This window comes from Habropoda laboriosa, unplaced genomic scaffold (assembly GCF_001263275.1).
Source record: "Habropoda laboriosa isolate 0110345459 unplaced genomic scaffold, ASM126327v1 scaffold22, whole genome shotgun sequence".
In the NCBI taxonomy this organism is placed as follows: Eukaryota; Metazoa; Arthropoda; class Insecta; order Hymenoptera; family Apidae; genus Habropoda; species Habropoda laboriosa.
This window is the reverse complement of record NW_017100261.1, coordinates 2,713,286-2,725,164: the sequence shown is the minus strand read 5'-3', so window position 1 is coordinate 2,725,164 and position 11,879 is coordinate 2,713,286. Positions and strand designations below refer to the sequence as shown.

General features: G+C 39.6%; 2 protein-coding genes across 2 annotated transcripts in view; both read left to right on the top strand.

Annotated features, from left to right (window-relative positions):
• Positions 1-33: 33 nt before the first annotated feature.
• On the top strand, positions 34-6,029 carry LOC108572769 (solute carrier family 35 member F2-like). The gene is made up of 8 exons (XM_017935051.1): positions 34-152; positions 1,296-1,405; positions 1,481-1,674; positions 2,459-2,621; positions 3,403-3,559; positions 3,638-3,842; positions 4,040-4,170; positions 5,837-6,029. The coding sequence occupies exons 1-8, from the start codon at positions 34-36 to the stop codon at positions 6,027-6,029; spliced, it is 1,272 nt and encodes a 423-aa protein (XP_017790540.1).
• Positions 6,030-6,881: 852 nt separating this feature from the next.
• The window catches only part of LOC108572673 (RNA polymerase-associated protein CTR9 homolog), a 5,528-nt gene continuing 530 nt past the window's right edge, over positions 6,882-11,879 (top strand). The window contains exons 1-13 of the mRNA XM_017934940.1: positions 6,882-6,923; positions 7,431-7,529; positions 7,618-7,857; positions 7,936-8,508; positions 8,583-8,702; positions 8,776-9,086; positions 9,162-9,687; positions 9,746-9,940; positions 10,014-10,130; positions 10,204-10,514; positions 10,587-10,924; positions 11,006-11,183; positions 11,260-11,879. The exon at positions 11,260-11,879 is cut by the window's right edge and continues 3 nt beyond it. Of these exons, the coding sequence (XP_017790429.1) occupies positions 6,882-6,923; positions 7,431-7,529; positions 7,618-7,857; positions 7,936-8,508; positions 8,583-8,702; positions 8,776-9,086; positions 9,162-9,687; positions 9,746-9,940; positions 10,014-10,130; positions 10,204-10,514; positions 10,587-10,924; positions 11,006-11,183; positions 11,260-11,879 (3,670 nt within the window). The remainder of the gene's footprint in view (positions 6,924-7,430; positions 7,530-7,617; positions 7,858-7,935; positions 8,509-8,582; positions 8,703-8,775; positions 9,087-9,161; positions 9,688-9,745; positions 9,941-10,013; positions 10,131-10,203; positions 10,515-10,586; positions 10,925-11,005; positions 11,184-11,259) is intronic.

Here is an 11,879-nt window from a genome sequence, read left to right as displayed (position 1 = left end):
GCAGTGCCGGTGGTTAAGAGCCTCGGGGCGAAAATGCACCATGGCATGGGAGTGTCAGCGGGCGATCGTCGCTGCGGCAAAAATACGGCGATGCAGCCCGGGAACGGGATCTGCGATAAGATCGAGAATTACATATCGGAGCTTGGACAATGGTGAGTAACCGAAGGACGAACGGACACGCGGATGGGAAACCGAACGTTGATCCACCCTCGAGCCGGTTACTGAACGCTCGAGCCGGAAGGGGAAGAGGGTGCCCGGGGATAAAAGTGGCGGGTGTTTACGACGAATTTTCGGTAGATTTGTGGGTGGAGGAAGGACGTTCTTGGGTTTGTTAATTGTCAGATTGTTCGGGGTTCGTGTGATGTGTCGTTGATTCGGTTAGGTTCGTTGGCTTGTTTACTTATTGCTTATTTGGTAGGGGTGAGTTTTTTGTGATGCGAGGGATGACTGTTTTTTCGGAATTAATTGTGGGTGGACTTGATTCGTGGTTTAATTAGGTTGCGTTTGTTTCGGGAATTTTTTGGTTCATTTGTTGGGTGCTGTTGTTTACTTGTTTTTTTTTTTTTTTGTTTATTGGAGATTTTATGTTGTGATGTACGACCATTCTTTTGGTAAAAAAGTGTGTGTTAATTTGATTCGTGGTTTAATTATGTCGCATTAATTCGAGACATTTTTTCTTTCATTTGTTGCATTCTGTTATTTACTTGCTTTTTTATTTATTAGAGGAGATTGTTTTATGTCGTGATGTGGGACCATTTTTTTTTTTAAAGAACCGTGTATAAATTTGTTGCATAATTTATTTAGGTTGTACTCATTTCAGGCATTCTTTTCTTTAATTTGCTGGATTCTGTTATTTACCTGCTGGTGAATTTTGAATTTTATGAAGTATGACTACATTTTGTTAAAAAATTGCGTATAAATTTGTTCCATAATTTAACGATGTTACACTCGTTTCACGAATTTTTTCTTCAATTACTTCAATTCTGCTGTTTACTTGTCCCGTTTAATTGCTAGAGGCAATTTTTTCGTTACAACGTATGATTATTAAGTTGTATTCATTTCAGAAATTTTTTCTTCAATTACTCACATTCTGTTGTTTACATATCTCATTTAACTGTCCATTTTACAAAGCACGAGTGTTTTTCGTTAAAAAAACGAAACCGCACAATTCCATTTATTTCAGAAATTTTTCCTTCGAACTTCCCTTGCTGCACAATCACCGAGCTTTTCCTCTATCTGATTTTTATCACTACCTCATATTTTATGCTTTCAATCGCATCGTTTACCGTTAACAGGTCAGTATGGAGAGCGATAATAATGGGGCAATTCCTGTCCCTGGTACTATGCTTCATGACGCTCGCAAATCATCACATCAACACCGAGTATCAGCTCGCGCTTCCAACCGGTGAGTAATTAACGAGCGATCGGTTTGCATGAATAATCTCTCAACAGGGGTATCGGCGATCGGGCGTAATATTAGGACAAAATCTTCCGCATTACATTATGATGTGCCTTGTATACACAACCTGGATGTCCTGCAGAGGGGCAGGGAACGGTCTAATTTCAGTGATAAGAGCCCGTGGATGGAGGTACTTGCTGCTGGCGCTCATTGACGTTGAAGCATGCACACTTATAACATCCTCGCATCAATTCACCAGCTTAGCGAGTATACAGGTAACGCGCTAACGATGTCACGCGGGATTTCAACGTTCGTGCCTTGGCCAAAAAACCATGACGAAGTTCTCCGTTTTCGTTACGGTACACTTTGAACGGGCCGTTAATTATTTTCGTTCTACCGTTTCCAAGGGGGACTTGAGAAACGAAAAGGCACGAAATTCATTTCACGAAAATTGCACGACACGGAACAACAAATCGTCGTACAACGATAAAAAAAAAAGAATACTCTTTTCACGCGACGAAAAGATGTTTCTCTTCTGTAATGCGTTTTTCCCGTGTTCGTTTCTTCCACTATTTTTCCGCCGTCTAATTTCCGCAAAGCACGGCCGTTTATTCGCGGTACACGGAAAAACTGCCGTTCCTCGAAGAATAAAAATGGTTTTTATTCATCGGAGAACGGAGTTCCGCTCCGTTACAATAAAGTGCAGGAGGCGTTCTGCTGTGCGATTTTCCCACTTTTCGTTCGCGGTACTCTTTCTTTGTCACGGTTCGAGCCGCGTTTGAATTAAACGGCGTAGTATATTCGCGGTTACGGGGATGAATGGGAACGACGGAATAACCATTGTATCGAGAGTACACACCGTTGCTGATGAAAAGGGGACGCCAGGTCGCTCACCCCTCTCTCTCTCTCTTTCTCTCTTCGGTTCTATTCTTAATCGAACGAGATGCGAGAGAGGTGCAGAGCAGCATCGACGGTGGACTTCGTCATTGTTGTCCGTTGGTGCATTGAAATTTTAACGATGCAAAGCGGATAGTCAACCGGAGGGATATTCTGTTTCAGCTGCTTGACTGCGTGGCCATACCGGTCGCTCTGGCGCTCTCGTTTTTGGTTCTCGGGGTGAGGTACAGAATGGTGCACATTGTCGGTGTTTCTGTTTGTTTGATGGGGGTGGGGTGTTTGGTTTGGGCAGGGATCGATGACAATAAAGACCCTGCGACCACAGGTGATTATATATATTGAATTCGCTCGAACGGGAGTTGAATGTGATTTGTAATTTTAATCTGTTTGGAAATTATGTGGAATTATTTGAGACACTTGGGAGTTGGAGTAACTCCGTGAAATTCGATTTATGAAATTTCTTTTACTTAGGGATTGTTGACATTTTGTGCTGATGCTCTGCCGTTCGAGGTTTGTTTGTATTAAAATGAAGGAATTAACAGAAGACATAAAAGTTAATAAATTTTTTTTCGTTTTCAAAAATTTCACTGGGTGAGTGTGTTGAAATTGATTGTCGATTGTATCGTTAAGCACTGAGCCTGTGCTTTGATACTGAAATTCGAAAAAGTGGAGTTAATCCCTGAACGCTCCAAAAAGTGTAATTTTCTTTCACTTCTCATATTGCGCCGTCCTCTCTATTCTGTTGCAACAATCACACAATGCTCAGAGTGCAAAGGGTTAAGTACCAAGCATGTGCTTTGATACTAAAGTTCGAAGAATTTGAAAAAGTGGAGTTAACCCCTTAACGCTCCAAAAAGCGCACTTTTCTTTCGTTCTTCATATTACGCTATTCTTTCCATTCTACTGCAAAAATTTAAGTCACAGCCTTCTAAGTAAATAGCAAACCTATTTCTACACGGCCAAAAAATAATAAGAAAGAAAACATTGATCGTCTTTGGCACACCAAATCGAAAAAAAATGTGAGCGTTAAGGGATTAATTGTTCTAACTTCCAAATGGCTCGTTTATCGATCTCCTATAATTAAATTCCAAACTCTCTCCTCAAAGGGAAGAATCAACTCGTCGGTGATATGTTGTGCCTCGGTGGTGCGGTATTATTCTCGATAACGACGGTTCTCCAAGAATTAGCCGTGAAGACGATCGACATTATCGAGTATCTAGGCATGATCGGTTTCTTCGGTACCATATTGTGCTTCATGCAATCGTATGTTCCTCTCTGCAAAGTAACAGACTCATAATTCAACGTAATTTCCAATTTTCATAAATGTCACTATTGTTCCAGAGGTATACTGGAAAGTGTAGACACGTTTCAGTGGAACAACGAACCGGTGATCACGTTCTTGGTGGTTTACTGTATCACCCAATTCGTGTTCTTCTCGTTGGTGCCTGTTATACTCTTCGAATCCGGTGCAACGGCATTGCAGTTAGCATTGCTGACAGCAGATTCTTTCAACGTTTTCTCTGGCATGCTGGTCCATCAGTACAAGGTATCAAATTCTCTCTCTCTAATTTCAGTCTTAACGTCTTAACGCGAAGGAAACACAAGGTCGTTGTTCTAATTCCTCTTATACGTATGTAAGCTGAGCACGTGTATGTACGAATGGAATTGTTTGTTCCGACAACCTAAATGAGAGACAATACCACTGGCTACATATGGTAATAAGGCTCCTTCCACCTGTTCCAGTTTCACGCATTGTATTTCGCCTCGTACGCCCTCACAATGACAGGCATCTACATCTACGCGATAAAGAGAACACCGATGTCGACGAACTCACGGAGACAGCCACACGCTGAACCCTCTGCTCCAGATTACAGGTAACGTTCAAATTTACAAGGTGACCCATTTTAATTCACGCAACAGATCTACGTGAGAAAAAAAGATAGAGGTGTAGGAACGTTTGAAAGGGAGATCGAGAAAGACTTTGAAATGTCAAGGAAAAAGGTCAGTGGGTGGTTGGCGCCAACGACACTTCAAGGCGGCTCGTGTTTTCTTGGGCGCTGCTGCCTGGATGTATAGTTGATGGAAGAGATATATGTACAGCGGGGTCGTAAAATCAGACAGGCGCGAGAGATGGTGAATTTCGATCGTTGAAATGTCGGTTTGGGCGAGATAAGGAGGTCGAGTTCCGTTCAGTGCCGTACAAAGTCTGCTCGGCGCCGGTTCTTCCGTTAGATTAGCTGTATTTAAAATACTTCCGTTGATTATATGTAGTTATATTTTTAAAATTTTGTACGGCAGTTTGGGAAACTGTAGATTTTGAGATATAAATTATTGTAGGAAAAAAATCAGGATTGTGCGCGATAAAAATACGGAAGAAAGGTAGATACGGGTTTACACTGATCCAGTCACAGCTGTTGGTATAGTCGATGGAAGAAATATAGCGAAGTCATAAAATCGGGGAAGCATAAAAGTTTTACGAGCGTATCGACGGAAACCTGAGAAGATAAGGGCTCGAAATCTCAGTCAAGGGCGCGTGAAGTATAGCTGGCGGAAGCGATATAGTGAGGTCGTAAAATTCACCAGGCGTCAAAGTATAGTCGGTGGAAGAAATATTCGCTCGGTGAATCGACGAAAACCTGAAAAGATAGGACCCGAAACCTCGATAAAATCTGAGAAGATAAAAATCGAAATCTGCATAATATGACCTTAAAATGATCTTGGACTCTAAAATTTTAAATCAAATATGAAACTTCCTTTCGCTGAAATTTCTTCTACCAATTTCTACAGTCTTGAGATTTAAGGGGCTCCTATAAGACGCGTACGGCCCTGCGTGCGGCTAGATCAATCGATATCGTCGCTCAACTTCGTAATTTACAACCTCACTACGACTCTTCGACCAAGTACATACAGGGTGCGGCCGACTAACATGTACAAGTGGGCACGAGGTGATTCCTTATGAAAAAATAAGAAGAAAATATGGAAGAAAATTTTTTCATTTTTAGGTTAGTTTTCGAGAGAATCGAGTTTGAAAATCCGACGCGTACGTATGCTGTTACCAGTTAAGTTACAGTTCATCTATTTTTCAGACTATTTTTCAAACTAATTTTCAAACTCGATTTTCTCTAAAACTAAGGCTTAAATGAGAAAAATTTTTTTCCATATTTTGTTCTTATTCTTTCATGAGGAATTGTTCATGTGCATTGTACATGTCATTCGGCCGCACCCTGTATACATATTCCGTATCACTGAATTGAAAGAGTGAAAAAAAAAACACAAATGACCTTGAAACGTTCTTGATACCATCGCCTGCAAATGTTTCTCCTTGAATTTTCGTACGAATTAAAATGGACTATACTCTACACGCATTGTTCTTTTTCTAGAAAAACTTCTACAGACAATCAAATTTCACTGTTTTCCTTATTTTCTTCTTCTCTTCGACAAACCACATGCCCTCCAATTAATCTTTTTTATTTCCACCAATGGCCCTGACAAGAAATTAACGAACCATTTGACCGTGGATTAAAGTGACGTCATTTTAAGACACATGTCTCATCCCGACGTCGGAGAGGTGGAAATGGCGACAAGTTCAGGGATGTCCGGCGTGAGCGGAACCCTCGACGTGAAGGCGTCGACCCTTAGCAGCGAAAAAGAAACGATGGACGCGACGAGTTTACCGCCGAGTGTCAGCTCTGACACGGCCTTCACCTCGTTTTACGGGAGTTATTACGAATAAGAGAGGGAACACGGGAGATTTGGAGAGAGAGAGAGAGAGAGAGAGAGAGAGAGAGAAAAGAAACGTAGAGCGAGCTAGAGAAACGGAAAAAATTTACTACCTCTCTACGCTCCTGTTGAAGTTTTACACGAAGTTTTAAATTAACGGATTACGAGAAACGTTCTTTCGGTTTCTACGACGTTGCAGAATTAAGGGGTAAAATAGTTCTCTCCGAGACGACTAATAAGTTTGTAAAACGTGTTACAGTGTTCTCTAATTAGCCGGTCGTTTTTTCTAAGAATTTAACCGTCTTAATAAAAAAAAAAGTATTCGTATGAATTAGCCGCGTGTAAGAGACGCGATCTTCGTTGTTGATTTGAATGTTTATCGAGATGTAATGTACTTACACACATTCCTGTTGCTCAAAATACTTTGTAAATGATAATTGTACGGTGTAATGCAACTGATTGTTATTAGATCTAAATACTGAACGATGTTAACTAATTTCTCTCGTTGTAAAGTAAATAAGTGAGAGTCGGTGATAATTATTTTTATGATTCTTATTATTATGTTTGTTCGTAAATGCGTTAGGCTGTATTCATATTATATCGTCCATACACGTGTCAAAATGTTATTTCACGTATATTGTGTATATTTTTTTGAAGTAAAGTAATAAACGAAGGATAAATCAAAAGTAATTTTGTCTATTTCTTCCTTCTCCTTTTTACCTCTTTTTTCTTGTTTTCTCTCTTAATATTTATGGTTATCATAGAGTGTTATGCTTTCAAAAGAACCACACTTTCGTAGTGTTTATCATTCGCCTAACGCGACATCTATTAGCTACGCCTTGAGAAAATCAGTGACGATGCCGCAATGGCGGGTTCCATAGAGATCCCACTTCGTGACACAGACGAGGTGAATATTTTTGTTCTTAATCCCCAGTTTTGCTATTTTCAAAGGGTCCGAAATAAGCGTACACGTTTACTGTTACACCTCTTAAAAGTGCGACTTAAAATTCGTTAGGGAATCGTGATAAGAAGACTTTTTAGTGAACCTAACCTCTACAAAAGCTGCTTGTGGAATAAATCGTATACACTAGCTATAGCTGCACACACATCGTTTCTTGACTACACTGATATCTCTCCTGCAATATTGAATATAAATTACTGTTGTTTCACTTGTGTCGATCGTATTATTTTTTACCATTTTTTTGCTCTTATTTTGTTCATATCCCCTTCAATATGTAGTTCGTTTGTATCCATGTATACTGAAATATCATCACATTAGCTATTTGTTAATTAATATTCTTCAATAAATCGAATTTATTATCCACTTTTTGTCTATTTAAATGCCTTACCATATTATTCTATTGCTTGTTTTTTTGCAAGTGGTGTTTTAATTTTTCATATTGCATTGTACTAGGTAATTGAACTCTACCTTGATCAGTTACCAGAAGGTGATGAGGTTCTTGGAATCTTACGCCAAGAACATGCACAACTTAATATATGGGTCAATTTGGCCGTATGTATCTTAAATATATAAAAGTATATCTATGAGTGGCTGCGGAAGAAAAGTAGCAGAGTATAAAATGTATTACTTTTCGTTGCAGCTTGAATACTATAAACAACATAAAATTGAAGATTTTATTAAGATACTTGAATCTTCTCGGATTGATGCTAATATTGATTACCGTGACTATGAAAAAGATCAAATGCGTGCATTGGACATGTTGGCTGCATATTATGTGCAGGAAGCCAACAGAGAAAAGAATAAAGACAAAAAAAGAGACCTTTTTACAAAAGCTACACTATTGTATACCACTGCAGATAAAATCATTATGTATGACCAGGTATATTTCATTTGTGACAATTTGGTTGATACTTAGGGATATACAAACATTGTGTACATTATATTATTTCTGTTAAAGAATCATTTACTCGGCCGAGCTTATTTTTGCCTCTTGGAGGGGGATAAGATGGATCAAGCTGATGCCCAATTTAATTTTGTACTGAATCAATCTCCGAACAATATTCCTTCTCTGCTTGGTAAAGCGTGTATAGCATTCAACAAAAAAGATTACAGAGGTGCTCTTGCCTTTTATAAAAAGGCATTGAGGACAAATCCAAACTGCCCAGCTGCTGTGAGATTGGGAATGGGTCACTGTTTTATGAAATTAAATAACCAGGACAAAGCGCGTTTAGCATTTGAAAGAGCTTTGCAATTAGATGGCCAATGTGTAGGGGCATTGGTTGGCCTTTCAGTTTTGAAGCTAAACCAACAGCAACCTGATAGTATCAGGACTGGTGTACAAATGTTATCTAAAGCATATACGATAGATTCCACGAATCCTATGGTATTAAATCACTTGGCAAATCATTTCTTCTTTAAAAAAGACTATAATAAAGTGCAACATTTAGCACTCCATGCATTTCATAATACTGAAAATGAGGCTATGCGTGCAGAGAGTTGTTATCAATTAGCCAGAGCATTTCATGTTCAAGTAAGTTTCATTTTACCATAGGATAAACACTGATGTCTTCTCAAGGACTTTGACAAATTATTAAACTATTTCAGGGTGACTATGATCAAGCATTTCAATATTATTATCAAGCAACTCAATTTGCACCACCAGTTTTTGTGTTACCACATTTTGGCTTAGGTCAAATGTATGTTTATCGCGGAGATGCAGAAAATGTAAATATAACTTGATACTTTGCATAATAAAGCAAAGATCATAGCTTTCCAACCATTACGTTTTATATTACAGGCAGCACAGTGCTTCGAGAAAGTTTTAAAAGCTCAACCAGGCAATTACGAGACGATGAAAATTCTCGGATCATTGTACGCAAACTCAAGTTCTCAATCGAAACGCGATATCGCTAAAAACCATCTTCGGAAAGTAACAGAACAATTTCCCGACGATGTTGAAGCATGGATTGAGTTAGCTCAAATTCTAGAACAAAGTGACCTTAACGCAGCCTTAAACGCATATGGTACTGCAACTAGGATTTTAAAAGAAAAAGTTCAGGCAGATATACCACCTGAAATTCTAAATAATGTTGGAGCTCTACATTATAGGTGTGTGTTTTATCCTGCACTTCAAATTTATCATTTATTTCGCTATGGAACTTAACATTTACGACTATTTTACAGACTTGGAAATTTAGAAGAAGCTAGAAAAAATTTGGAAGAATCTTTGGCGCGTTCTAAAGCCGATGCCTTACACGATTCCGTATACTATAACTCGATCGCGGTTACGACTACGTATAACTTAGCACGTTTGAACGAAGCTTTATGTATATTTGATAAAGCAGAAAAGTTGTACAAAGACATTTTAAAGGAACATCCGAATTATGTAGATTGCTATTTACGACTTGGTTGTATGGCTCGAGACAAAGGACAAATTTACGAAGCTTCCGATTGGTTTAAAGATGCTCTGAGAATAAACAACGAGCATCCTGACGCGTGGTCTCTTTTAGGTAATTTACATTTAGCCAAAATGGAATGGGGTCCTGGTCAAAAGAAATTTGAAAGGATCCTTAAAAATCCAACAACAAGTACCGATGCCTATTCTTTGATTGCTTTGGGCAACATTTGGTTGCAAACATTGCATCAAAGTGGAAAAGATAAAGATCGTGAGAAGCGTCATCAAGATAGAGCATTGGCTATGTATAAACAGGTAACGCAATTAGAAATATCGAATCTCTATGTTCGTATACAAACATTGAATTTTGTAGGTTTTACGAAACGATCCTAAAAATATTTGGGCGGCAAATGGAATCGGAGCTGTATTAGCGCATAAAGGTTGTGTAAATGAAGCCAGAGATATTTTCGCTCAAGTCCGAGAAGCAACGGCAGAATTTTGTGACGTTTGGTTGAATATAGCGCACATTTATGTAGAGCAGAAACAATTTGTTAGCGCTATTCAAATGGTAATTTCTCGTTTCGTATTTACTGCAGTAAAATAACGAAGATGCTTCTATTTTATAAATTGTGTTTTCACAGTATGAAAATTGCCTTCGAAAATTCTATAAGTATCATCATGTAGAAGTCTTGCAATATCTAGGAAGAGCTTACTTTAAAGCTGGTAAATTGAAGGAAGCAAAATTGACGCTACTAAAGGTGAATAAAACACACTATTCGGTATTTATGATAGCTGTTAAAGCAATAAACTAATCAATTCGTTATATTTCAGGCAAGAAGAGTAGCTCCACAGGACACTGTGTTGTTGTACAATATTGCGCTTGTCCTCCAGCGTTTAGCGACGCAAATTTTGAAAGACGAAAAGTCGACTTTAACAACCGTACTGCAGGCAGTTCACGAATTGGGACTTTCACACAAATACTTCCAATATTTATCAACACACGGGGACAGAATGGAACAACTTGCGGAGACAGAGGCAAGACGATGTCAAGATTTGTTGTCACAGGCACAGTATCACGTCGCCCGTGCCAGAAGGTTGGACGAAGAAGAAAAAATGCTTCGAAGGAAACAAGAGGAAGAAAGGTAAACATTTGGATATACGTAACGTGTGACATTTGTCGAACCTTGAACTAAACGTCTTGTACTAATTTATAGGCAAGCGTTTAAAATGCGACAAACAGAAGAGCAAAGGAAACTGGAAGAAATGCGTCGCCAGAAGGAAGAGGAAATGTTGCAGAAACGACAGGAGTACGTTGAAAAGACGAAGAACGCTTTGGTGTTCGGAGACATGCCTTCAGAGAAGCCAGGAAGGAAAGGAAAGAGAGTTCGCACTGATCAATATATTAGCGACAGCGGTGGTTCTGGAAGAGACGAAGGTAGAGAAGAAGCTCCACGAGAAAAGAAACGTAAAAGGAAAGCAAGTGGCGAACGTAAAGAGAAGAAAGGCAAAGGTAAAGGAAGACGCAAGAAGGAAGCAGGAAGTGGTGAAAGCGGTAAGATAGCATTTTACAATTCTTAATTAAACAAACAAGTGAAGATAATGAAATAAAAATATTTTACTTTTCGTTATTCAGGGTCAGATAGTGATCGACCCAAACCGAAACGTGGTAGGAAAACTGGAGGTTTTAGGAGGGACAAAGGATCTAGGAAAAGTACAGCTGAGACTTCAAAGGGCAAGATGCCTTTGTCGAAAGAAACAATATCAACTAGTGAATCTGACAGTGATTCTGGAGATCTTAAGATTGCCAGCGGGTAAGATTCATACACGAAAAGATATTAAGAGATGTAATAAGAGAAGGAAATTGAAAACACTTAATTCGTTTTTCAGAGGTGAAAGCGGTAACGAAGGCAGAGCACGAGGAAGCAGAAAGATCACGTCTGATTCAGAAGGTTCTCGCGCATCGCGTTCTAGATCTCGTTCCAGATCAAAGTCCAGAAGTCGTTCTAGAAGTAGCTCGCGGTCACAGTCCCGATCTCAATCACGATCAGTGTCTCGTTCACGGTCCAGATCTCGTTCAGGTTCGAAATCACGAAGTCAGTCGCGATCGAGGAGCCCGTCTAGATCAAGATCAGGTTCGGCGAAAAGCGGATCGCGTTCAAGATCAGGTTCTAGATCAAGATCAGGGTCGAGAAAGAGTCAATCACGATCAAGGTCGCGTAGTGGATCGAGGAAAAGTAGTGGATCACACCCAAGATCGAGATCAGGTTCTCCAGGAAGCGCAGGATCAAGATCAAGGTCGCCTAGTGGTTCTAGGAAGGCTCCTTCGCGTTCAAGGTCAAGGTCAAGGTCAAGATCAAGGTCTAGGTCTAGGTCGGGATCAAGAAGTGGCTCACAATCGGACGAACGTAGGTCAAGAAGCAAAAGTCGATCAAAATCTAAATCTGCGTCGAGGTCTAGGTCACGTTCCGGTTCAAGGTCGAAGAGTGGTTCTCGAAGTCGTAGCCCTA